The sequence below is a fragment of the Mesoplodon densirostris genome, chromosome 7 (assembly GCF_025265405.1).
Source record: "Mesoplodon densirostris isolate mMesDen1 chromosome 7, mMesDen1 primary haplotype, whole genome shotgun sequence".
NCBI lineage: Eukaryota > Metazoa > Chordata > Mammalia > Artiodactyla > Ziphiidae > Mesoplodon > Mesoplodon densirostris.
Window position 1 is genome coordinate 40,674,410 of NC_082667.1, and position 26,552 is coordinate 40,700,961.

The 26,552-nt window shown below is 47.2% G+C and overlaps 1 protein-coding gene and 1 pseudogene across 1 annotated transcript in view; both read left to right on the forward strand.

The window, feature by feature from the left end:
• The first annotated feature begins 4,722 nt into the window (after positions 1–4,722).
• Positions 4,723–5,983, forward strand: LOC132494289 (keratin, type I cytoskeletal 18-like; annotated as a pseudogene).
• Positions 5,984–19,697: 13,714 nt separating this feature from the next.
• VSTM5 (V-set and transmembrane domain containing 5) overlaps positions 19,698–26,552 on the forward strand; it is a 32,459-nt gene continuing 25,604 nt past the window's right edge. The window contains exon 1 of the mRNA XM_060104708.1: positions 19,698–19,836. Within this exon, the coding sequence (XP_059960691.1) occupies positions 19,746–19,836 (91 nt within the window). The 5' untranslated portion in view covers positions 19,698–19,745. The remainder of the gene's footprint in view (positions 19,837–26,552) is intronic.

Here is a 26,552-nt window from a genome sequence, read left to right on the forward strand (position 1 = left end):
AATGCCGGGAACACGGGTTGGAGCCCTGGTCCTGGAAGATCCCACATGCCACAGAGCAACTAAGCCCATGCACCACAACTACTGAGCCTGTGCGCCTAGAGCCTGTGCTCAACAGGAGAGGTCACCGCAATGAGAAGCCCACACACTGCAACAAAGAGTAGCCCCTGCTCGCCGCAACTAGAGAAAGCCCGCTGAGCAGCAATGAAGACCCAACGCAGCCAAAAATAAGTAAATTTATTAAATATATATATATATATATATAAAGTACTCCTTCAAATCAGTGAGAAAAAAACAGACAATCCCATAGAAAAATAGGAAATATATTGGAATAAAATCAGTATTCCGCCAAAAAAAGGAAAAAAATATATATATATATCTGTCCAATAAACTTCATTACAGAGAAATACTAGATTACAATAATAATGATACAACACTACAGACCCACCGAATAGGCAAAAAATTTTAAAGTTGGTATTATTAAGTGTTGGGGATGTAGAGCAACTGGAATTCTCAGACACTGCTGTTGGGAATATAATTGGTACAACCACTTTGGAACACTGGGGTTATCTACTAAATTTGAATGTGTGTATATTTTCACTCTTAGATACCTTCCTTAGAGAAACATATGTACATCTGTACCAGAAAACATGTACAAGAATATTCATAGCAGCATTTCTCAGGAGCCAAAACACTGTAGACCACTCAAAGAATGTAACAGAGAAGTAAATGGTAGTATATTCATATACAGCTGGGGTCAGGAAACGTTTCCTGTGAAGGGCCAGAGAATAAATACATTAGGCTTTGCAGGTCTCTGTCTCAAAATCTTAGTTGTTTTTTCTCCCCCAACTTTATAAATATAAAAAGCATTCTTAGCTCATGGGCCAAACAAAAACATGGCCCATGGGCCATAGTTTGCCAACCCCTGATGTAGAAGAAAACTATACAGCATTGAAAATGAATGAACTACAGCTACCTGCAACCCTGTGAATGATTATTACAAACATAACATTGAGCTAAAGAAGCGACACAAATACAGATACATATATACAAATCACATATACAAAAATCATAAATAAAAACCATAGGAATATAATTCCATTTATATAAAACAGGCACAATGACACTATAGGATTTAGAAATGTACAGATAGGCCTTAAAACCACAAAGAAAAGCAAGAAAATAGTTACCATACAAATCAGGATCATGGATACTTATATGTGAGGGAGGGGGTTGTGACCTGAAAGGGACCTCTGGGGGTCTGGCAATATTTAATTTCTCGACCTGGATGATGGTAACAGAGGTGTTGGCTTTATCACTATTTGTTAATTTGTACGTTTGTGTTTGTTATTTGTCAAATTGTGTGTTTATGTTTTATGCATCTTCCTATGGGTATTGTGTTTGGATGGATCATCACCTAAGGTCAACAAAGACAACAGTAGAGGACAGAGTTGAAGACAAACGTATGGGACGGGGTCTGAAGGGAAGAGGATTATGTCCCTAAGAATAGAGGAGGCTGGTAATGTCCAAATATATGGACTTCAAAGGCGGAGATGCTATTGAACCAGAAGGAGAAGCCCTGGTTAGAAGCAGCTTTGGGCAGCGGGGAGAGGGCTGCCTGATTTTTCTGGTCCCAGTTGGGGGCTGGTACTGGAAAGTCATTCTACACATTTCACCAGAGCATAGACACTGGATGGGCTGGAAAGACCATCAGGAGAAAAGAACAGGGTTGACAGGGCGTGACAGGGCAGTTTGGGGCAGGCCTGAACAGTGTAAGATGATAAGCAGTTTGTGCCCTCTCTGATGCCTCAGCCCCCAAACACTCCTTCATGGGCACAGGGAAGCAGGCAGAAGAGCTGTGTGCAAAGGGAAGATGGAGGTTTTTTTTTTTTTTTGCGGTACATGGGCCTCTCACTGTTGTGGCCTCTCCCGTTGCAGAGCACAGGCTCCGGATGCGCAGGCTCAGTGGCCATGGCTCACAGGCCCAGCTGCTCCACGGCATGTGGGATCTTCCCAGACCGGGGCACGAACCCGTGTCCCCTGCATCGGCAGGCGGACTCTCAACCACTGTGCCACCAGGGAAGCCCCGAGATGGAGATATTTTAAATACATATTTCTTAATCTCTATTTTACAGATCAAGAAATTGAGAATCAGGGAGGTTAAAAGATGTGTCCAGGGTCACAGATTAATAAATGATGCCTGGGACCCCAACCGGTAGATGTAGTAGTCAGGGTTCCCAAGAAAAACAGAACAAATAGGGGAAGGAGAGAGAGACAGAGACAAAGACAGAGAGACCCAGAGAGAAAGAGAGATTGATTTTATGGGATTGGCTCACACCATTGGCAAGTCTAAACTCAGTAGATCAGGCCAGTGGGCTGGAAACTCAAGCAGGTTTTCTATGTTTCAATCTTGAAGCAGAACTGCTTCTTTCAGAAAATCTCAGTCTTTGCTCTTAACACATTTAACTGAGTGGATGAGGCCCACCCACATTGTGGAGTGTAATCACTTTGACTTAAAGTCAACGGAATAAATCATAGAAACCTTCACAGCAACATCTAGATTAGTGTTTGACCAAACAAGTCAACATCATAACCTAGTCAAGTTGACACATAAAATTAACCATCATAGCTGGATATAAGCACCCAGTATCAACGGACTCTGGCCTAACACACAGTGATCAAGTAAACTTAAGCAGGTGTCTCAGGTAGGAAGCATGGCCACATATGTGTTCCCACCATACAGTGAGGAAAGTGAGGCAAGGCCATATTAACTGACCTGCCTGGGCCTCCCAAGTAATTAGCATCAAGGCTGGGTCTGGCTCCCAGTCTCCAGACTCCAAATGCCCTGCTCTTTCCTCCCAGCCATGCCACTGTCTGTGGCTGCTCATCACTTTCCCCCTGCTCTGGAGAAGCTCAGGTGCTAAGCCCAAGCCTGCCAGGCTTGGGCCTTGCAGTGCTGTCCTGTTTTACCCTCCTAATGAGAACAGTGAACTGTTCTTGGAAATTCATTTCTTTTTTTCTAGACTATTCAGCAAAACTATATTAGGGGATGCTTAATGCTAAATCATGCAAACTCCTGTGTCAGGAATGGCCTCCCTTCTCTCTGGGCACAAAACAATCACTAGCCATCCTGTGGCTCAAAGGTCCACAGAGGTCCAGGCCTTCTCTCTCTCTCTCTTCTCACATGACCTGGTGGCCCAGGTTCAAGAACAATTCCATCAGGTCAGAGACTCTCTCTGGACCACTTGGTGGGGCATAGCACTCATCAACCAAGGATCACCAAAGGAAGCATACCACTCCTGAATTTCAAAAATCATGTTCCAACCAACTTCCCGTGAAAGAGTGACCCTTGCTTAGCAAAGCAAAGCCACACCCACTTGCGGGTTCAGACCTAGTGAGCATGTTTGGGCAACTGTTGGCCAGGAGCCAGTTTTACATCAGGAACAAGTAGCATCTTGGCAAATCATTTATCCTAATACAAGAGTCCCTCATATTTGAAGGGGTCAGTGACATTGGAGTAGAGAGGCGTGAATCTCAATGCTGGGTGATGTCTACCTCTCAGATTGTACATTAGGAGTTATAATGAGGAATGTGGACCAAGAAGAGAAGGAGTGGTTTGCCTGATACCTCTGCAGGACATCTGCTCTGTGGCCTGTGCAGGGAACACTGTGCAACACCAGTGGGAGTGAAATGTACTTGCCCCTCTTGGAGTGAGGGTTGCAGCTCTTAGGGGCATGAAAGAGAAATGGTGGGGGATTGTCTCTTCCAGAGAGAGATGGCTAGAAAAGCTTAGTGGATCCTAGGTCAGTTCAGATCAGATCAATTCCCCTCTATGTGCCAGGGCCAGAGATGGACAGATGAACAAGACACAGCCCTTGTCTTCCCAGAACAGACCGACCGGTGGGGGAAATAGACAGATAATATCAATAAGATATAGTAAATGCTATGACAGAGACATACCCAGGGTGCCATGGGAGCCTGGTGGAGGGACACCTCATCCTGAAAATGGGTTGGGCTACGTGAAGGAAAAGACACTAGAGCTGAGTCTTTAAGTGTGAGCAAGAATTTACTCGTGGAAGAAAGTGAGAAGAACACTCAGGCAGGAACAACAGTGTCAGCAAAGGCCCAGGAGCAAGAACAGCAAGAGTGAGTTAAGGAAACGAGCTGAGAGTTCATAGGTCAGAAAGTAGGAAGATAGGAGGGCAGGGAGCTAAGGCCATTAGTGAGGGAGGGGCCAGGCTCTGTATGCCAAACTAATAAACAGGTTAGACTTTATTCTATAGGCTATAAGGAGGCCCAACAGGCTTTAAATAGGGGTAAGACCCATTTATAGAGTTCCAAATTGCAACAGGTGTCATTGATTTCTGTATGCCCACCTTCAGACTATCAGGTTCCAGAGTGATCTTTCTAATGTACAAATCCAATGATATTGCATGAATGAATCAAAAGAGTTATTCAGGAACAAAGAGAAAGGTTGTCAAGCTGCACTGAGGATCCAGCTGAGGTGAGAAATCATGAATTTGCAGAGCCGCCAACTTGCACTGCTGTGTCACGTCCTCCATGATGGAGACAGAGTCAGAATATTGCCACGTCAGACTCGAGAGTGAAGGGTGCTGGTGAGAGAGTAATTGTGATAACTCACCACAGTGGTGAAGGTTGGGTAAGAAGGAGAATAGAGACGGCCCAGCACCTGAGTCCTCGCTCTTTCCTCACGGAACAAACAACATGAGCTTCAGTGCCCAATCCACCTCTCCAACTACCGGTCCCTGGGCTCTGCGCATCACCGGGCCACCGGGTCCGACCGGTCACCAGCGCTGCCAGCATCTATGCAGGTGCCGGGGGCTCGGGCTCCCGGATCTTCGTGTCCTACTCCACCAGCGTCCGGGGCGGCTGGGGATCCAGGAACATGGGCGCCGGGATGGCCGGGGGTCTGGTGGGTGTAGAGGGCATCCAGGGCGAAAAGGAGACCATGCAAGACCTGAATGACCGCCTGGCCTCTTACCTGGAGAGGGTGAAGAGCCTGGAGGCCGATAATAGGAGACTGGAGTGCAAAATCCGGGAACACCTGGAGAAGAAGAGACCCCAGGTCAGAGACTGGGGGCATTACTTGAAGACCATCGAGGACCTCAGGGCTCAGATTTTTGCAAGTTCTGTGGACAATGCCTGTCTTATTGCTGATGACTTCAGAGTCAAGTATGAGACGGAGCTGGCCATGTGCCAGTCTGTGGAGGGTGACATCCACAGGCTCCACAAGGTCACTGATGACACCAGTGTCACCAGGCTGCAGCTAGAGACTGAGATCGAGGCTCTCAAGGAGGAGCTGCTCTTCATGAAGAAGAACCACGAGGAGGAAGTAAAGGGTCTACAACACTAGACTGCCAACTCCGGGTTGACCGTAGAGTTGGATGCCCCCAAACCTCAGGACCTCAGCAAGATCATGGCAGACATCCGGGCCCAGTATGACGAGCTGGCTCAGAAGAACCGAGAGGAGCTGGGCAAGTACTGGTCCCAGCAGACTGAGGAGAGCACCACAGTGGTCACCTTGCAGACGGCTGAGATAGGAGCTGCTGCGATGACACTCATGGAGCTGAGACACACCATCCAGTCCCTGGAGATCGACCTGGACTCCCTGAGAAGTCTGAAGAACAGCTTGGAGGACAGCCTGAGGGAAGTGGAGGCCCACTACGCCATGCAGATGAAACAGCTCAGTGGGGTCCTCCTGCACCTGGAGTCGGAGTTGGCCCAGACCTGAGCAGAGGGGCAACGCCAGACCTAGGAGTACGAGGCCCTGCTGAACATCAAGGTCAAGCTGGAGGCTGAGATCAACACCTACTGCTGCCTGGTGGAAGATGGGGAGGACTTCAATCTTGGTGACGCCGTGGACAGCAGCAACTCCATGCAAACCATCCAGAAGACCACCACCCTCAGGCTCGTGGATGGCAAAGTGGTATCTGAGACCTCAGACACCAAAGTTCTGAGGCATTGAGTTAGCAGAAGCCGGGTGCCTTGGGGAGCAGGAGGCCAATAAAAGTTGAGACGTTACTGCAAAAAAAAAAAAAAAAAAAAAAAAAAGGAGCATAGCACAGTGCCTGGTACGTGGTGGGTGCTCAGTACATTTTTGTTGAATGATGAGAAGATGGGAAGAAGGGTATGACAGTTACCAATTTTACTCACTGGTGAGTGTGTCTCCCCCCCACTCCCCAACCCCGTCTTCTAGTAAGACGCACCCACTTTCCTGACAGTAAGTGTGACCATGTGATGCAGGGCTGGCCAATCAGAGTACTCCACTCCTCTCCCATGACCAAGATAGGCCCCAAGATGGTCATGGGACCCACAGCAAGCCAATTACTGTTCTTCCCAGCATTGCAACTGGGACTAGCTGGAAGCCAGCCTTTTGCGAGTAGAATTATACGGGAAGGATGAAAGTCTAGGGCTCACCACAACCATCTTCACCACACAGAGGAGCTCTCTCTACAACAGTGGGGAATGACAGAGCAGAGCTGAGAGATGAAAGCACTGTGCTATGCCCCTTCTTACGCAACCTTCACCGCTGTGGTGAGTCATCAGAATTACTCTCTCACCAGCACCCTTCACTCTCGAGTCTCACATGGCAAAATTCTGTCTCCACCTTACAAACCTGTCTTTTCTGCTGGTCTGCTGCTGGAGAACATGACACAGCAGTGCAAGTTGGCGGCTCTGCAAATTCATGATTTCTCATCTCAGCTGGATCCTCAGTGCAGCTTGACAACCTTTCTCTTTGTTCCTGAATAACTCTTTTGATTCATTCATTCATTCATGCAATATCATTGGATTTGTACATTAGAAAGATCACTCTGGAACCTGATAGTCTGAAGGTGGGCACACAGAAATCAATGACACCTATTGCAATTTGGAACTCTATAAATGGGTCATACCCCTACTTAAAGCCTGTTGGGCCTCCTTATAGAAATGAAAATACTGGCCAGGGTCATCCCAGCCTATATAACACCTTTGTGTGAATTAGGGAAAAGCACCTTCGCCTCAAGTTAAAAAAGCTCTATGTTAATATATCAGAGTACAGGGAATTCCCTGGCAGTCCAGCGGTTAGGACTCAGTGCTTTCACTGTGAGCCCAGGTTCAATCCCTGGTCAGGGAACTAAGATCCTGCATGCTGTGCAGCACTCGGCAAAAAAAAAAGAAAAACAAAATATATGTATGTGTGTGTGTGTGTGTGCGTGTGTGTGTATATATACACATATATATCATTATATATCACATATATACCCCATATATACATATATATCAGAGTACAACCTGAACAACCCTAAGTCATGGGCCCTGGAAATAGAAACAGAGGTGGCTATGCCCTCTGCCATGTTCAGTAACCCTGAAGGAACGTTCTAGCCCCAGTGGCCATCCTGCCCTCTGAGGAAGGCTGGAGTTGGAGGGCAGGGGGACAGGAACATGTCTCTGAGAGCCGCAGGTGAGAGAGGCAGTCTTAGGGGAGGCAGGAAGTGGTTGGGACATGCACAGTTGCACCTGTGTGAACATATCTCCTGAGCTTGTTTAGGGCTTCATATGCCAATGTGGCTTTATTAAAGAGGGGATTCTCCCTCACTGCTCCAGGACTCAGCTGAAACTGTCTCACCTACCTCATGCAGTTAGTATGTGAATGGCATGTATTTCACATACAATGCCATGGGAATGGCCCCCCCTTAGATGTGGTGCCCTTGTGCAGTATACAGGCTGAACAGTTGTACACAGGGACCCTGAGTCTGACAAGCTCCTCGGACCCTAGATATCGTACCCCTGTCCTTCCCAGTTAAAAAGCCAGCAAAACTCTTTCTCTCTGAGCAAGTGTAAAATGGGTACCTACCATTTGCCACTGGAAAAGCCCTGACTATTAATACACACTGACAAACAGAATGAAGTGTAACAGACAGATCAGGGCCCAGACCCCATGCTCTGGAGGTTTCTGTAAGTATACAAATGGCAGTGGGAAGGAGACGATAAGAAAGCCATTTAAGGTGTCTAAGGTAGAGTTGCTCTTGCTAACAGCAGAGGTGGGGATGGGCCCTGGGGGCGGGGACTGAAGCAGATGGAGGGAAGGGGTGAAAGTTGAGCGGAGAGGCTGGGCCATCCTCACAGGCACTGAAATTCCCCAGGCTGGTTGCAGGTGTGATGTAATCTACCTCAGGGAATTATGGGTAATTTTATTTCCCCTCAAACCCTTCCCCTCCTCTGTCCCACTTAAACTTGATTGGTTGGTTTGTCCCTAAATTTACAAGGAAGCCCAGCTACCCTAGTTAATGAAGACTGTTTTCTCTTTCTATCGCTGGAGGGGGGAACGGGCGAGCCAAATAAAATCCAGTGTGTTCCTCCCACAGGGAGGAAATCCCAAAGTGCCCCTGAGGCCTGGAGATGCACAATTTGCACCCTTCGATTTCCACCCCATGCCAGAGGAACTGTGATTTGCTGAAGAGTCTCAGAAACTTCGAGACTTTGCTCATCTCTTTCCAAAATCACCTCGAGTAACCATGATGCAGTGGAAAAAATGTGTACTTCAAAGTACAACAGATCTAGTTTGAATTCCAGCTCTGACTCTGGACAAGTTACTGGATATTTCTGAGCCTATATTTCCTTAAGTCTAAAAAAGGGGGGAGTGGGGCGCTGCAGAATTCCCTGGTCCAGTGATTCGGACTCGGTGCTTTCACTGTGGTGGCCCAGGTTCAATCCCTGGTAGGGGAACTAGGATCCTGCAAGCCACGTGCTGTGCTCAGCCATAAATAAGTTAATTAACTAACAATTCCCATCTCATAAGGCTGTTGTGATAGTTACATGAAATCATTTCTATAGAGCCTCTCCCTTAGTGCCAGCACAGAGTTCCCACTTCGACCACTATAATCCTTCCCCCCAGAGCCCCAATGGCATCAGACCTCCCACTCCATTTGCTGTTACTGAACATGGGGATGGCCACACGGAGTGGAGAAAGAGAAGTGGCTGAGGTATTAGGAGCCCTGCATTCCAGATGTGGCTTTAGGACTTCAACGGGCAACACCCAGCCTGTCTGGTCCTCGATTTCTTCATCTGTAAATGCAGATGGTGATTCCAGCCCTGCTCAACTCACAGAATGGATATGAGTTTTAAGGGAGCTAGTGGGATTTGTAAATATCAGCAAAAATGGACATATTAAAGTACTAGTGAGTGACAGCAGTTTAGAGTGCTACTTTCCTGAGAAGTATCGCATTTTCCCCTGCAGTAAAATGTAACCAGCCATTCATTTAATAAAGCTGAATTGGGGCATCCATCATGTGTCCAATCCTGTGCAAAAGATTAGTTCATCAATAACCCTTCTTCCTCGGTGCTACTGGATATATGGGTTGAACATTCATTTATTCATTAAATAAATAAATCTTTACTGAGCTTTTGAGGTTTGAAAGGAGTTACTACCATATTTATCTCTTATAGGACATATTTAAGTCTTAGTAATTTCGTTGACTATCACCTCTTTCTGACTAGACTGTGAGCTATTTGAGGACAGGTGAGATTTGGGCAAGATTCAGTTTCTGTTGACTGACCAAATGTACCCAAAGGACTGACTCAAATGACACGGCTGTCATGAGCTGCTTCTCTCTGACTGTTAACTATACTCATGGGGGTTGCTTGTCACCCTAGTCAGGCCCAGGAGAGGGAATTGGACTCACCATGTTTCCATTACTCCAAAGGAACTACTGTTTGCCTTCCAGATGACTCAGAAGTCTCAAGGCCCTCGCCTGGCATCAGACCCCAGGTTAGCCCAGGGTAGTGTCCTCTCTGTGAGCACAGCCTGGCATCTGCCCAACCAACATGTAAGCTCTCTGGTCCCTCTGCAGCCCACGAGGCTCAGGGGCCATTAGAGCTGGCTGGGGCCTCTGATATTAATGAGGGATGCTCTCAGGACAACTCAGCGCTGCTTCCTGGGCATCAGCCCACCAGGAGCAGAGACAGATCTCGCTGGCAAATGAGCTTCCCTCCAGGGCTGGGACAATCCAAGGCTGCCCACTGGATGGGTGGTGCGGGAAAGATTCTGCTTCTCTTTTTCCCTTTGTCTCCTCCCTTCCTCCGTCTCCCACCTCCATCCTCCCTTCCCTTCCTTGTCCCGCTTCACTTTCTTTTTTTGTCCCCTCCCCTCATGCACACTTCTTCTTACTCTCTTTCCTTATCACTTTTCCTGCTGTCCCATTGTCCCCCTCCTCCTTTATCTGGTGCCTACCTCCTTTCCTTTGCTCTTTATCTTTCTCTTCTTTGTCTAATCCCATCTCTCTGCCACCCTGCCTCTTTCTGTCTTTTGTATATGTCTGCCTCTGTCTCCCTTTCCCTGTTTTCCTCTCCCTCCCCTCCCTCTACATTTCTAACCCTCTCGCCCTCAATCCTGCAACCACTACAGAGGCAGGAAAGCATGGTTTAGGGCACAAGAAAAGTCCAGTTCTAATAGGACACAGAACACGTAGAGATGGTAAGCAGAAGAGCCGGGGATGGTATTTGAAATTATCTATGAGACAACCTTGAACCAGGTTAAAGAGGGTTTTCTCCTTCCAAAATAAAACACAATATCATTTTGCACCCATAAGACTGGATAAAAATTTGACTTGACCAGTTGTTAGCAAGGATGTACAAACAATGGAACTTTCATACGCTGCCGGTGGAAGTAAAATATAAAATGGTGCAACCACCTTGGAACACTATCTTCTTCTTTTCTCATAAAGTGCAATGTACATCTGCTCTATGACCCAGCAATTGCACTCTTTAGTATAAACCCAAGAGAAGTGAAAAACTATGATCACATAAAGACAAAACATAATCATAGCAAACTGATTCATAATAGCCAAAATCTGGAAAATACCCAAATGTCCATCAATAAGAAAGTGGATAAATAATCATGGTATATTCATACAGTGGAATACTACTCAGCAATAAAAAGGAACAAACACATAACATAATGACAAATCTCTAAAACGTTATGTTGAGTGAAAGAAGCCAAACGCAAAAGAATATGATTCCATTTATATGAAATTAAAAAATAGACAAATTGCTCCAGTTGATTTTGATTGCAACTTTGTGAGACTCTGAAGGAGAGGGCAGAGGTGTTTTTCATGTCATTAAAACTAACCTACTGTGATAAAAATGAGGACGGTGGTGGCATAGTACTGACAAGAGGGCAAGGGCAGAAGGGAGATTAACTGGAGGAGGAACCTCAGATAATGGAAATGTTCTCTCATTTTGGATGACATTTATACAAGTGTATACAGTTATCAAAATTTATTGAACTGGACAGTTAATATCTGTCCATTCTATTGTACGTAAACTGTTCGTTTTTAAAATCACCCATAATTACATAATCCACAAAAAATACTGCTATATTTTCTTTTTTTCTATTCATATACAAATATATTTTCATAACTGAGGTTAAATGATATATACAACTCCTTTTCTTTTAACATCATTTTGTGCATTTTCCCACGTCTTTAAAATTTATTGAAGAGCATCCCTTTTAATGAATATAATAGATCATCCTAGAGATGTTCCATAATTTGTGCCACCATTTCCCTATTATTGGACAGGTATGTTGTTTCCATTTTTTCACTATTATTAATGGCAGTGTCATAACAAACATAAATGGAAATGTGTAGGTGCTGAAGATTTTTTTACATTAAATTAGTGGTTTAAGAGCAGACCAGTTAAGTTTGACCCTCAGTTCCACCATTTACTGGTTGTGGGACCCAGGCAGGTTACTTAACCTTTCTCTGCTTCAATTTCCTCACTGGAAATGATGGAGATGTTAATAGTAACTTACCTCTAGGGTTGTGGTGAGGTTTAATGGGGTAATAAATATAAAGCACTTAGACACGTGCCTTGCATTTAGTAAGTCCTCAAGAGGTATTAGCTATTGTATACAGTATTATGAGGAAAGAAATACAACTGGGCTTAGAACAATTGATGTTGCAAACAAGTTAAAAAAAAATTATTGTCGCGGGCTTCCCTGGTGGCGCGGTAGTTGAGAGTCTGCCTGCTGATGCAGGGGACACAGGTCCGGGAGGATCCAACAGGCCGCGGAGCGGCTGGGCCCATGAGCCATGGCCGCTGAGCCTGCAGGTCTGGAGCCTGTGCTCCGCAACAGGAGAGGCCACAACAGTGAGAGGCCCGCATACCAAAAAAAAAAAAAAAAAAACGGGGCCTAGAGAGTCTCCTTCTGGGTCAAATTATGAACAAAAATTCACAATCAATGTACTGGAAAAATATGCAATCAAACTGATCTACTTAACAAACTTATTATCCTTCCCAGTACTTAAATCATGTCTCAACACAAGAAACTAAAATGTCAAGAGGATGAAAATAATGCAGTGTATCACAGTCTACAAAATTCTATTGAATTTTACCTGCTGCAACTTTGCACATATGGTCCTGAAATGATAGGTAAATGGTGGGATGTTTGGCATCTTGCTCTGTGACATTATACCTAAGGAAGAAGGAAACGAATATTTACTGTGAAGCTGTTATGTGTCAGGTACTGTGCTGGGGACTTCACATGTTATCTGGTTTAATAGCCTAGAGAAGCAGAATAACAGCGATGGGGAGAACAGTCTCATAAGCTAAACAGCTGGGTACAAGTGAAGCTCTGCTCTTACTAACTCCTGCCTCAATTTTCTTATCTGTGAAATGGTCAGAATGATAATAATAGTACTTTCCTCATGGGGTTGATGAACTGATTAACGAATTACATGAATTATTACTCATAAGACACTTAGGACAGCACTGACTTTCCATGTTTAATAATCTACCTTTAGGGCTTCCCTGGTGGCGCAGGGGTTAAGAATCCGCCTGCCAATGCAGGGGACACAGGTTCGAGCCCTGGTCCGGGAAGATCCCACAGGCCGCGGAGCAACTAAGCCTGTGTGCCACAACTACTGAGCCTGCGCCCTAGAGCCCGCGAGCCACCACTACTGAAGCCTGCCCACCTAGAGCCCGTGCTTTGCAACAAGAGAAGCCACTGCAATGAGAAGTCCGTGCACCGCAAAGAAGAGTAGCCCCCGCTCGCCACAACTAGAGAAAGCCCACGCTCAGCAAGAAAGACCCAACGTGGCCAAAAATAAATAAACTAACTAAATAAATTTATTTGAAAAAATAATAATAAATCTACTTTTATGTTCACAGCATACTTGTGAGATAGTATGACAATGCTCAATTTACAGATGAAGTAACTGAAATTCAGAGACGGGAGGCAATTTGCTCAAGGTCACAAAGTTAATAGTGCAGGAGGTATTTGAACTCAGGAATGCTCCAAGTACAGCCCAACGTTAAATTCCTGGCATTATTCAATCCTGAGCTCCCATCATGTGTCAGGCACTGCAGAGAAAGTGAAGAACTAGAAGATGAGGTCCTGTTTGTTTTGGGGGAAAGAGGGAAGCCAAAAACAACCAAACAGATGAAGAAAATTTCAGACAGTGACAATGCAATGAAGACAAGGAAACAGACTGACGTCAATAGGCAAAAACGGAAAATAACCCAAATGTTCATCAACAGGAGAATGAATACACAAATGGCAGTAATATATCCAAACAATGGAATAGCAGGGAATGAAATTCTGATACACGTAACAACATGGATGAATCTCAGAATCATTATGCTGGGCGAAAAAAAGCACATGCAAAATACTACATGCTGTATGATTCTATTTATATCATTCTAGAGAATGCAAATGAATCTATATTGACAAAAAACAATCCAGTGGTTGCCTAGGGCTGAGGGCAGAGAGAAGGATGGGCTGACTGCCCAGAGGAAACTTCTGGAGTGAAGGAAATGCTCTGTTTCCTGATTGTGGTCGCTGTTTCATGGGTGTATACATATAATGAAAGCCATCAAACTGTACATTTTAAATGGATACAGTTTCCTGCACATTAATTAAGCCCCAGTCAAGTTGATTTTAAAACATGGAATAGTGACTGTGCAGGTTGGTAGGGCAGGGCTACTTTAGGTCTCTTGAACAGAATGAAATTTGTGCTGAGAATTTAATGATGTTCAAGCAGTAAGAGATCTAGTCCAAGGGCACCCAAATATTTTCAATCCATGGCAAATCAAGGGCAGGGGGCATCTGGTCCCTGACGCAATGAGGAGGTGCAGTGTCTAAAAAGAACTTAAAAATAAGAGTAAGATCCACTTAAGAAATTTCATTATGACCATGCACCGGCAATTTTAAACAATGTCAGTGACAGAATACTCTTCCCTGCTCAAGCAGACCACTCCTACAACCTATGTTTTCAGTAATGGTCCATGGGATCAGAAAATTCTGTGTGGCATATAGTTAACCTTAATTTTTTTTTTTTGAGTACAGTAGTAAACCATGATTTTAAAATACGTCTCCTAGGGCTTCCCTGGGGGCGCAGTGGTTAAGAATCCGCCTGCCAATGCAAGGCATAGGGGTTCAGGCCCTGATCTGGGAAGATCCCACATGCCGCCGAGCAACTAAGGTCGTGCGCCACAACTACTGAGCCTGCGCGCTAGAGCCCGTGTGCCACAACTACGGAGTCCGCGTGCCACAACTACTGAAGGCCGCACGCCTAGAGCCCGTGCTCCGCAACAAGAGACGCCACCGCAATGAGAAGCCTGCGCACCGCAACGAAGAGTAGCCCCCGCTCACCGCAACTAGAGAAAGCCCGCGCTAGAGAAAGCCCGCGTGAGCAACGAAGACCCAAAGCAGCCAAAAATAAATAAATAAAATTAATTAATTAATTTTAAAAATATGTCTCATAAGCTTTTATCATACCTATTATAATTTCCTTTACAGTGCCCTGCCTTTGCGACTTTTTCATTGACTTTTATTGAAATTAGACTTGAATAGCTCAGTTCCCATCTTGTACACGGGATACCCAGCCCATCTGGGTCCCTAATGGTCATGTCAGATACTGCTGGCCAACCAGCTCACAAATGCCAGCGAATTCAGGAAAACTATTATTTGTTTTTCTAATTTTTATTTTTATTTTGTTGTGTTTGACTGAAAATCTCCTGCAGACCATATTCTGGGATCAAGCACCTGGCATCTACTCCAAACCATGCATTCAGTGCCAAACTCCTCATTTTTACCAATGAAGAAACGGAGACCCAGAGATATTAAATCATTTCCATAATGGAACTGCTAAGACCAGGATTCAGGTTAGACTTTTGCCATCCACCACACTGCCCCCACTGCATATTTACTGAACACCTTCTACATGCCGGGCCCTGTGCAGGAAGAGACAGCCCATAGAAGATCTGAAAGAAATGGTCTCTGCCCTTTAGAAGTGTAGTCTTAGCGTCCAAGACTAAAAAGGCATGAATCCCACCATGGAAATGTATTCAATTGCTGAGCACCTATTATACAAGACACTGAGCTGGACGCTGTGATAATAACTGACATGGATCAGGGGTTCCCGTGCAACCATCCCACTTCACACGTGTGTCTTATTTGACCCTCCCAGCAGCATTACTAAGTAGTAATATCAGAATCCCACTTTTCAGAGAAAAAACTGCTGTAAAGGAATGTGAAGTAGCTTGCCTAAGGTCACACAGCTAGGAGTGGAAGCGCTGGGCTTTTCCCGGGTCTGTCTGACTCCAGAGCCAGAGCTCTTATCCAATGTTCTCCCCAGAATCACTATTATCATGCAGAAGGGATATTAAGAGAATAGTACGGGCACTTACCCTTAAGGTAACCATAGGCTAATAGGGGATAAGGCTTGCCTGCTTCATCACCACAACTCCTGCTCACAGAGGCTACACCCAGGCTGCGTGGTACAGGCAGTTTGGACCAGCCAAGTTCAAGGTAGAAAGAGAATTGCCATTTTGGATCTCCCCCTTAGTAGGCTTGGCCTCCATATGGTCCCAGAGTGACATGGGGAACACACACCAGCTCAGCTTAAGAGACTTAGGGCACTGTATGGAACCATAAAAGCCTGGCTCAAAGGAACCAATTTTAACAAAGATTTGTATAGGTCTTTCATACTGTAACATTCAACACAATCCCCTCCCACTTCAACCACCTGCCTGGCACCCTAAAACCATACACACATATATAATAAACTACAAGCATATTTTCAAGAGAGACAAAAAAAAAAAAAGCCCAAGAACTTACAGGTTATCTAAATGTGGTAATCAATTTTGCAAAACTGAACACCAAGATATATGGTCTCACTGGAAGGGCATATTTAAAATCAGGGCTGTCCTTGAACATGAGAATTATATGGGGATATATATGGCTGTCATAAAGCTAGATCACTATAAACACACATCATTTTCTTCTTCTGGAAGTGAAGAATGGCTCCTAAGGTTTTGAGAAAATAAACACTGGTGGATGTTTTTTTTTTAACCAAGTGGTTGATTGGTGAGAATAGTTACCAAATACCTGAGGGCTATAGTTTATGTCAAAGATTTCAAAGGAGAAGCCTACATTTCATACTAAGTATGAATCTTGAATTATACCCTTATAGCAAAAACAAGCATCCTCGGTATCAGTATACAGACCCCTCAAATCTTAGTCCCAACATGCTTTTCTAGTTTTTCTCCCTATTCCTCCCTCTCTGCCTCAACCAGACTACTGCCATGCCTGGGATCTTGTAGGCACTTAACTAAAAGTTGTAGGAAGAAAAGAAGAAAGGAAGGGAAAGGAAGGAAAGGGAAGGAAGGAAGGAAGAAGGGAGGGAGGGAGGAAGGTAGGAGAGAATGAACAAATGAAATAGTAAATATAATCAGGGCTTAAATGAACTCATACTATCTCCCTCCTCCCCTCTATGAAATCCTACTCTATATAAAGGATCCCACACACTCAGATCAAAGTATCATTTGAATATGACACAAGAAGCTTCTAACTAACCCAGAGCAGTGTTTTTCCACTCTGGCAGCACATCAGAATTATTCAGTGAGCTTTCAAAAAACACTAATGCCAGGGCCCCATCCCAGAAAATATGATTTAGTTGAACTGAAGTGAGGCCCTGGCCGCAGTGCTTTTTTTCTAATGTGCAGACAGGGTTGAGCATTTCTGGTACAGCCCAAACCCCTCAGAGGTCCAGGGAGTTGATGTTACTTCTCCAAGGCCAGAGAGCTGGTGGGTGACAGAGGCAGGACAGGAACTCAGAGCATCACTGAGTCACTCTAGCCTTTATCAGCTCTTGATCTCATGAAATTCTTCCTTCTCTCTTACATCTCTCAGACTACAGTTTTTCTAATTCATGTGCCAGGTGCCAGGTACATGGCAGTGAGCAAAACAGCCAGTTTGCTCTCATCTTGGCCTCAGCAGGAAGAGCCCATATACCTGGAGGCCTTTCTCAATCTGGATCATGCTGTCTACTTTGTGAGTTTCTTGGTACCAGGAGCCATGAATTAGTTATTCATCTCTGGAGCTGCAGGGCCTAGAATGTAGCCCGGTACGGGGTCAGATGTTATGAAAGTTTGATGAATAAATAAATGAATGCAAGTGATTCCTGAATCCCCTTACATGGAATAAAACAAAAACAAAAACAAAAAAAAACAGAAAACTGTCAAGAAGACCCCTTGTATGAGTCAGGACTTTCTCAATTTTATGTCAGAGAAATCCAACTTTTTAATTTCTTGAGGCAAAGAGGGTATTTATTTGCTCATAACTGGCAAAGGCTAGTGTGCAGAATCCCAGAGCTCAATCCATGTCATGAGGGCTCTAACTCTCTTCTCAGCTCCCAGCTTAGTTTGTACCATCTTGGCTTCATGCTTAATTCAGGGCCTTTCCAATATTCCCAGTATTCCCAGGCTCGTATCCTCTCATTTTAGCAATCCCAACAATGACCACATATCATTCCCAGGGAAGACTCTGAGGGCCCTGTCCAACCATCCCTGAACGAAACACTTTGGCTGGTGAAAAGTGTACTCTGATTGGTCAGCCTGGCTCACAACCTCACCCAGGGGCGGTCGGCAGGGTACCACTACTGTCAACCTCACCAAGAGCACATGAAATTGGCAAGGAGTCCCCCTTAGGAGCCAGAAGAAGGAGACAGGAAAGTGTGCCGGACTGCCATGGTCTTCTATCTTTCCATCTTTCTGCTCCATCATCCTACTTGGCATGATGGCTTTTGTCCTCATCCCTGTAACTTCATGGATACAAGACAGGTGCCACAGATCTAAAGGTTATGATATCTTCAAGGCAGGAAGAAAGGGAGAGGGGCAGCCCTAGCCTTATCTGTCACTTTTATCAAGAAAGCAGGGACTTCCCTGGTGGCACAGTGGTTAAGAATCCACCTACCAATGCAGGGGACACGGGTTCGAGCCCTGATCTGGGAAGATCCCACATGCCACGGAGGAACTAAGCCCGTGCGCCACAACTACTGAGCCTGTGCTCTAGAGCCCGCGAGCCACAACTACTGAGCCCACATGCCACAACTACTGAAGCCCGCGTGCCTAGAGCCCATGCTCCTCAACAAGAGAAGCCACCGCAATGAGAAGCCCGCGCACCGCAATGAGTAGCCCCTGCTCGCCACAACTAGAGAAAGCCCACATGCAGCAATGAAGACCCAACGCAGCCAAAAATAAAAATAATTAAATTAATTAATTAAAATAAAAGAAAGCAAAAACTTTCCCAGAAACACCCCAAGAGGACTTCCCTTAACATCACTGGCCAGCACCGGCCAGCACTGCTACCCCCAGCTGCAAAGAAGGCTAGAAAATCTAGTTTTAACAAACTGGAGTTGAATTTCATGACTAGCTGGGATCAATATTAATTCCTCCTCCACCCTGTACTCTCCCTCCCCAGGGTTAATTACTCTTGCCCTGAGTCCCCATAGCATACTGGGCCTCCCTTATCAAAGAGACATATGCCCTGTACAGCAACTGCTTGTTTTTCCAGCCCTACCCCTCGCTAGGATTTCTAAAGACTTCTATCTTATTCATAGTTGTATCCCCAACCTTTAGCACAGTGCCCGGCTTCAAATCCACCAATGTTTTATGACTGTCTACCATGTATCAGGCCCTGTGCAAATAAGTAGGCTCTCAGTGAATACATCTTGTATGCATGGATGAATGGAGGTGTGGATGGGGGGTGGGTAGATAGTGGATGGAAGAATGGTGGATGGTAGATGGATAGATGGGTGGATGGATGGTGGATGGATGTATAGATGGATGGATGGGTGGGTGGGTGGATGCATGGATGGGTGGATGGATGGTGTTTAGATGGCTGGACGGTACATGGTGGATAGCTATCATCACTGTCCAGTGGCTCCACCCAGAGCAGCCTGAGGCTCCCTTGTCCTCTTCTCACCCCTCTCACCCTAGGCTGTCATTTCACCTACCTGAAAGCCTTCTCATTTCACATGGAGCCATTAGATGGTCCCTCTTGGTCCTCAGGCAACAGCTAATACCTTCCCTTCCTTCTGCCACCCAGCGTCCAGCTGAATCTTGAATCAATACCAGTCAAGTGGGTGTGAACGGAAGGAGACTACTCATTTTTTGCTATTATTTACCTCTGAGTGTGTGCGTTCTAACTGCTTCCTCTATCTCCCTCCCTTCCTCCCTCCCGGTCTCCTCTTCCTTCCCCACTCCTTGGGAACTGGTTCAACCGGAGTACACCAGCTCATCTGCATCTGGCCTCACAGGACAGGCAGGAGGCAGCGGAGGAGGAGGAGCGGGCAGGCGGGCGGCCAGGAGCTGCAGCGGCTGCCACGTGAGCGCACAGCCGGGGCCGCGCCGCGCCGCGCCGCCCGGGACGCCAATGCCGGGCCGGCGGCGCGCGGGGCTTGCTCATGAGGCCTCTGCCGAGCCGGAGGAGGAAGAGCCACGGCCTCTCGCTGGGAGTCTTCGCCCTCTGCTTGGCCGCTGCCCGCTGTCTGCAGAGTAAGCAAGGGCCGGACTGGGCGGGGGGCGCGGGGCGAACCACAGCTTTCCGCGGGGCTGGGCGCGGCCTGGAGCGGGGACCCGGCCCGGCGAGGATCCCCCAGGCCGGCTCCCGGGCCACTCTGGGTACGCGCCCCGCCCCGGGCGTTATCAGAGCCGGAAGGCGCCCGGAAGATAACCGGCTCGGCCCGGTGGCCGCCTCCTCTGCAGCATTTTTTATTTCTTTTTCCTGGAATAACCAGGCCGCAGCCCAGGCATCCGCGACCCCCCGGGCACACGAGCCCCGCCCCCTACTGCGGGGACCCTCCCCCTCTCCTTCCGGCGCCTTCCCTGGTCCCTGACGCTGGTCCCTGGTGCTGTAGGCCTCCCCACCTCTCAGAGGAACCCCCAGCAGACTGTCTCGAAGAGAAGGGGTTGTAGGGGTTTGGGTTGGGTGTTAGGGCCTGAATCCCTCAGGCCGGCTGTGGTCCTCACCGCCCTCCCCGGAGCGGAGGCTTTGGATGAGCTGTCCCCAGAATCCCCCGGCTTGGTGAGTCTGCATGTAACGCACAGCCCCACAGACTACCATGGACCCAAACCGCAGATTAGAATGCAGTTCTACTTTCTCATTTAATCATGATCCTTATGACTATTCTCATTTTACAGATTAGTCATCTGAAGTGTGGAGACTCACCAGTGCAGGGCCACTGGCGGTGGGAGGGTCTATAGTAAGAGGCGGTGCTTACTAAGCACGTTTGCGCTCACTGTCCCTGGGGCTTGACAACACTTCTTTCATTAAATCCTCGGAGCAACCCAATGAAAAAAGTGCCACTCTTATCCCTGTTTCACAAGTGAGGAAACTGATGCACAGCCGTCACCAGCTAGGCCGTGGTGGAGTTAGGATTTAAACCTGGGCAGTCTAGCACGCTTGACCTTTACGCCTCTCTAGCTAGAGCCCAGCTTTGGAGGCTGCAGATCTCAGAAACCCAAAAGGACTGGGAGGGGGCATGTGCCTCTGGCTGTCTGTGGAGCAAGGAATAGCCAGCTAGTCCATCAGGTGGGTGGGTGTGTTTGGCCTTGCAGTGACCTTTTCTATCATTTTTCAACCCTTCAACATGTGTCTCCAATCAGGCATTCTCATGCAACATCTGTACAGCTGTCCCAGGCATTCAAGGACCAACGATTCACCACAGTGTATAATTCATTTATTCACTCACTCATTCATGGCACCCTCTGCTTCCAGGAAGCAGGCCACAATCGTACTGGGGATACCACGGTTCACAGTCCTGTCCTCAGACGAGCAGACAAGAGTGCCGGCTTGGAGTGGCGAGTCCTGAGAGGCAGGAAGTGCCAAAGTTCTGGAAGCCCTAGAGGCTCAGGGGAATGAGGCCAAGCCTCCCAAAGGGAGCTGCACCTACCCAGTGACAGATGGACAGGAGCAGCCAGGGGAATGGGACAGAGGGAACACAGCGCATCCTAGGTAAAAAGGAAGCACCTGCAAAACCAGGAGGAAGGTTCAAAGTTTTGCAGTTCTCCATTGAATAGTGACTCCTGCAAAGCTGTAAACTCCAGGAAGACAGATTCCCAGCGCTTGTCCAGTGCCAGCCAGAGTCTACCCCTTAAGGATAGTGAGTGGGTGTGCACCTGCCTGATGGGGGCCTGTGCTTCAGGGCCAGCACTGATGATGTAGAGGGGGCCTCCTCCCCTCAGCAGCTCCCTCCATTCTCTGCCTCTTCAGCCTCTGCCCAAAGCTTCCACCCAGAAAGTCAGATATTCATCATTTACACTGAAGTCTGCGTGAAAGCATGCTCCACAAACACAAACACACAAACACCCAGCATTTGAGGCCTTTTCTCTATAAACGGGACTGTTATGGACTGAATGTTTGTGTCCCTCTGAAATTCACATGTTGAAACCTCAGCCCCCAATGTGATGGCATTTGGAGGTGGAGCCTTTGGAAGGCAGTTAGGTTTAGAGGAGGTCATGATGGTGGGGCCTCCACGATGGGGGTAGTGTCCTTATAAGAAGAGGAAGAGACACCAGAGATCCCTCTCTCTATCTCTTTCTGCCATGTGAGGACGAAGCAAGATGGCAGCTCTCTGCAAGCCAGGAAGAGAGTCCTCCAAATCTGCCGTCACCTTGATCTTGATGTCCCAGCTTCCAGAACTATGTTGTTTACGGCACCCAGTCTATGGTATTTTGTGATAGCAGCCCTATCTAAGACAGAAATTGGTACCGAGAAGTAAAGTGCTGCTGTAACAAATACCCAGAAATGTGGAAGCAGCTTTGGGACTGAGTAATGGGTAGAAGCGGAGGAGTTTTGAAGTACATGCTAGAAATATGGACCCTAAGGGCCATTCTGGTCAGGTTTCAGATGGAAATGAGGAACATGTTACTGGACAATAGAGAAAAGGTGATCCTTGTTAGAAAGTGGCAAAGAACTTGGCTGAGCTGTGTTCATGTTCTAGTGTTCTGTGGAAGGTAGAGCTTGGGAGTGAGGAGAAATTAGATATTTAGCTGAGGAGATATTAAGGAGTGTCGAAGGAGCAACCTGGTCCCTCCTCTCTGCTTATAGTGAAATGCAAGAAGAGAGAAATGACTTGAAGAAGGAATTCTTAAGCAAAAAGGAACTAGAACTTAAAGATGTGGAAAATTCTCAGCCTATCTGTGTTACGAAAAATGAGAGCATGTTCAGAAGAGAATACGTAGATTGAGGCCAAACACTGTTTGATAAGATTAGCCTGGGTGTGAACCACGGGCCTAATCAGCCACCCCAGCAGAAACAACTCCAGTGTAACTGAAGGGGGTGAAGACAGAATGGAATGAGGGAAGGCTGTCAGATTTGATAGATCCTACAGGGCTGACTGTATCGCTGTTTAGCTGTGTACACTATTTTTCAGGCTAAGAAAAGAATGACTCTGAAGGCAATTCAGCCAGCATCAGAGCGGTCTCCTCGGTTTCAAAAGGCGGGGGTGGGGCATTGCCTTGGTTTCAACAGGCAAGATGGAGGCCTTGCAGAGTCTCTGGGGGACATGGAAATGCCCAGCAGAGCTGCAGGGGTGAGGGTGCACCCCTGTCTCAGTGGGTCCTAAAGGCAAGACCACCGGCCCGGTAGGTCCAGAAGGCAGAGCATCAAACCAAAGAGCTAACAGCATTTACCTTGCTAGGTTTGGGGCTCACTTGGGACCCGTCACTCCTTCTTACTTCTGATTTCTTCTTTTTTCAGTGGGAGTATCTATCCCATGCTTGTCCCACCACTGCATTTTGGAAGTACATAACCTACCTACCTGGTTTCACAGGTTCACAGCTGGAGAGTAATTTTCTTTCAAGATGAATCATACCCCAAGTCTCTGAAAGGAGTTAAGACTTTTGGAGCTGTTTGGATGGAATGAATGTATTTTGCATGCAAGAATTCATTGCATGAATTTGGGGGGGCCAGGGGCAGGATGTTATGGATTGAATGTTTGTGTCCCCCAGAAATTCATATGTTGAAGCCCTAACTCCCAGTATAATGGTACGTGTAGGTGGGTGGGACCTTTGGGAGGCAATTAAGTTGAGATGAGGTCATGAGGGTGGGACTTCCATGAGGGGATTAGTGTCTTTATAATAAGAGGAAGAGACCAGCACTCCCTCTCTCTACATGTGAGGATACAGCAGGAAGGCGGCCATCTGCAAGACAGGAAGGGGGTCCTCACCAAGAACTGAGTCTGTTGCCACCTTGACCTTGGACTTTGCAGCTTCCACAGCTGTGAGAAGTAAATGTCTGTTGTTTAGGCCCCCCAGTTTTTGGTATTTTGTTATAACAGCTCAAGCTGAATAAGACAGGGACTTAAAGGCATATCCCCTCTGAAAGCTGGCAGGCCTCCCGCACCTGGCCAAGGTGGAGCGCTTTTCTAGGACCTTTGTTCGTTTCCTTTCTCAGCTCTCAACATGGGAAGTTATCCATCAGGCCTCCTCCTCATCAGTGCTCCCGCTCATTTGGAAGCAGATGATCCAAGACTCAAGCAGGAAAGTTTTGGGGTTTTTTGTTGTTGGTTTTTTTGTTTGTTTGTTTTTAATTGAAGCATAGTTGATTTACAATGTTGTGTTAATTTCTGCCATACGGCTAAGTGATTCATATATATATATACATATATACATATATATATTCTTTTTTAAATATTCTTTTCCATTTGGGTTTATCATAGGATATTGAATATATTTCCCTGTGCTATACAGTAGGACCTATTGTTAAGTAGGAAAGTTTAGCTAATGGCCCAGGCCAAGTCAGCTTGCTTCCTGTGCTCCAACCTCAGCTTCTAAAAAGCAGCCCACTCCCCCAGCATGCGCACACAGCCACACACGTGCACACATGAATACACACACGAGTGCCCTTTAACATCCCCACTTGACCAGGGTGGAGCCAGGGATGGAGGAGCTAGCCCCACTGAGTCACTCATGGCCCAGTGCCCAGGAGAACAGAGGGGCAGCATGGGGGCTGAGCCTGGGTCTGGGGAGGGAGTTGATAGGCCAGAGCAGCCACAACCAGAGGGAGCTATGGGTTCTGGATTAGCTGGAGGTGCCATGGGAGGGGAGGGAGAGCTGGTGTTGGAGGAATCCCCTGGAGGCCCCGGGGAGACACTGGGATCCATCAAGCCAGGACAAGGCCCCACTGGTCACCTATGCAGCCGTCCACAGTTATTAAGCAGTTATGGTGTATCAGGCTCTGCACTGGCGCAGGTGAAACAAATGAGGCGTGGTCTCTCTCTGCACTGTCCTCTCTGATTTATAGACAATGATCTTGCATACCTATAAAGTACCCACCCAAAAGAGTGGTGCTTGGGTGTGCTTTTAAAAATGCAATAAAAAAAATGCAGTCATGCTGTGCTTGTTACTCAGCAACTTACTTTTCACAGCAATTTATTTATTTATTTATTTTTGGCCATGCCACACTGTTTGTGGGATCTTAGGTCCCTGACCAGGGATTGAACCCGGGCCTTTGGCAGCGAGAGCACCGAGTCCTAACCACTGGACTGCTAGGGAATTCCCTTTTTACAGCAGTTTTTGAGCTCTGTCCATGTTGATAGCCTAGATCTTGCTCATTCCTCTCAACTGCTATCCATATGTCATTGTATCCACATGCTACTTTTTTTTTTTTTTTTTTTTTTGCGGTACGTGGGCCTCTCACTGTTGTGGCTTCTCCCGTTGTGGAGCACAGGCTCCGGATGCGCAGGCTCAGCAGCCATGGCTCACGGGCCCAGCCGCTCCGCGGCATGTGGGATCTTCCCGGACCGGGGCACGAACCCGCGTCCCCTGCATCGGCAGGCGGACTCCCAACCACTGCGCCACCAGGGAAACCCTCCACATGCTACTTTTTCCTTAGCTAGCCCCCTTCTGATGGACATGTCAGGTTTCAGATTTTAGCCCTCCCTGGGGGGAGAACAGAGCCCTAATGCAGGGTGCTGAGTGCAGTGCTATTGATATGCACATCGTATGGAGGAGGAGGAAGGCTGGGGGCCACCTCCAGGCTGACAGGTACCCCCTGCACACACACCTCCTCCCCTTGGGGGTAGTACTCAAAAAATGCCTGGGTGATTACACTGAAGCTATTGAGGGAGGGGCGGAATCAACCAGAAAGTCACCCAAATTTCTTCATTTCTGGTCTCCAAGGGAGTCCTGAGTATATTCTCTGCTGGTCTGGGAAGGGGCTGCAGTCAGGAGACTCTCCTTTCTCCACTGTCCCCAGGACTTAAGGACACCTATTTATTTCATCTGCTCTAAGACTTTTTTTTTTTACTTTTAATATTCCGATATATCTAAAGTCAAGGTGCACGTTACAAATAAATAACTTTGCTGTAATCTCTGTCAGCCTGGACTGAAGTTGAGTCCTTCCCTAATGTGTGTTGCTTCTGTCGGTCACCGTCACCGGGAAGCATCCTCCTACCTGGGGAACGGGAATGAAGAAGGTGAGGTTGAGTCTTGAAAGCTGAGTAAGGGTATACAGCAGGACAGGGTGGAAAAGAGAGTTTTAGGCATACAGCAAGTGCTCAAAAACTAGGTTCAGGACTTCCCTGGTGGGGCAGTGGTTAAGAATCTGCCTGCCAATGCAGGGGACACGGGTTCGAGCCCTGGTCTGGGAGGATCCCACATGCCGCAGAGCAACTAGGCCCGTGCACCACAGCTACTGAGCCTGCGCTCTAGAGCCCCTGAGCCACAACTACTGGGCCCGTGTGCCACAACCACTGAAGCCCGTGCGCCTGGAGGCCGTGCTCTGCAGCAAGAGAGGCCACCGGAGTGAGAAGCCCGCGTACCGCAACCAGAGAAAGCCCGCGCGCAGCAACAAAAACCCATCCTAACCAAAAAAAAAAAAAAAAAAGCCTAGGTTCATGCATCCTCTTGGGGCCTGGCAGGGTCTGGGTGTGCTAAGCGAAGGAAGAGGAAGTGGGGAAGTGGGAGAGTTGCCTTAGTAGGCACCTACTGGAAACTTAACTGGTCCCCCACTCAGAGACCCCACTGACACTGCACCCCCATAGCCTGTGCTCTCAAACACTGGGCTGCCTGCACCTGGGTTTTCCCTGGAACACAGTCTCAGGGTCAGAAAGTATTTACTAACCTAGCGGAAATGGAAGTGGGAGAGAGGCATCATTGGCAAGCGTGAGTTTGGGCAATGATTTTCTCCCGTAACTGGTTTGCTGGGCTGGGAAGGCAGCGGTGAGCCCTGTGGGCAAAGGGGAAAGGACACAATGGACCGTAAAGCG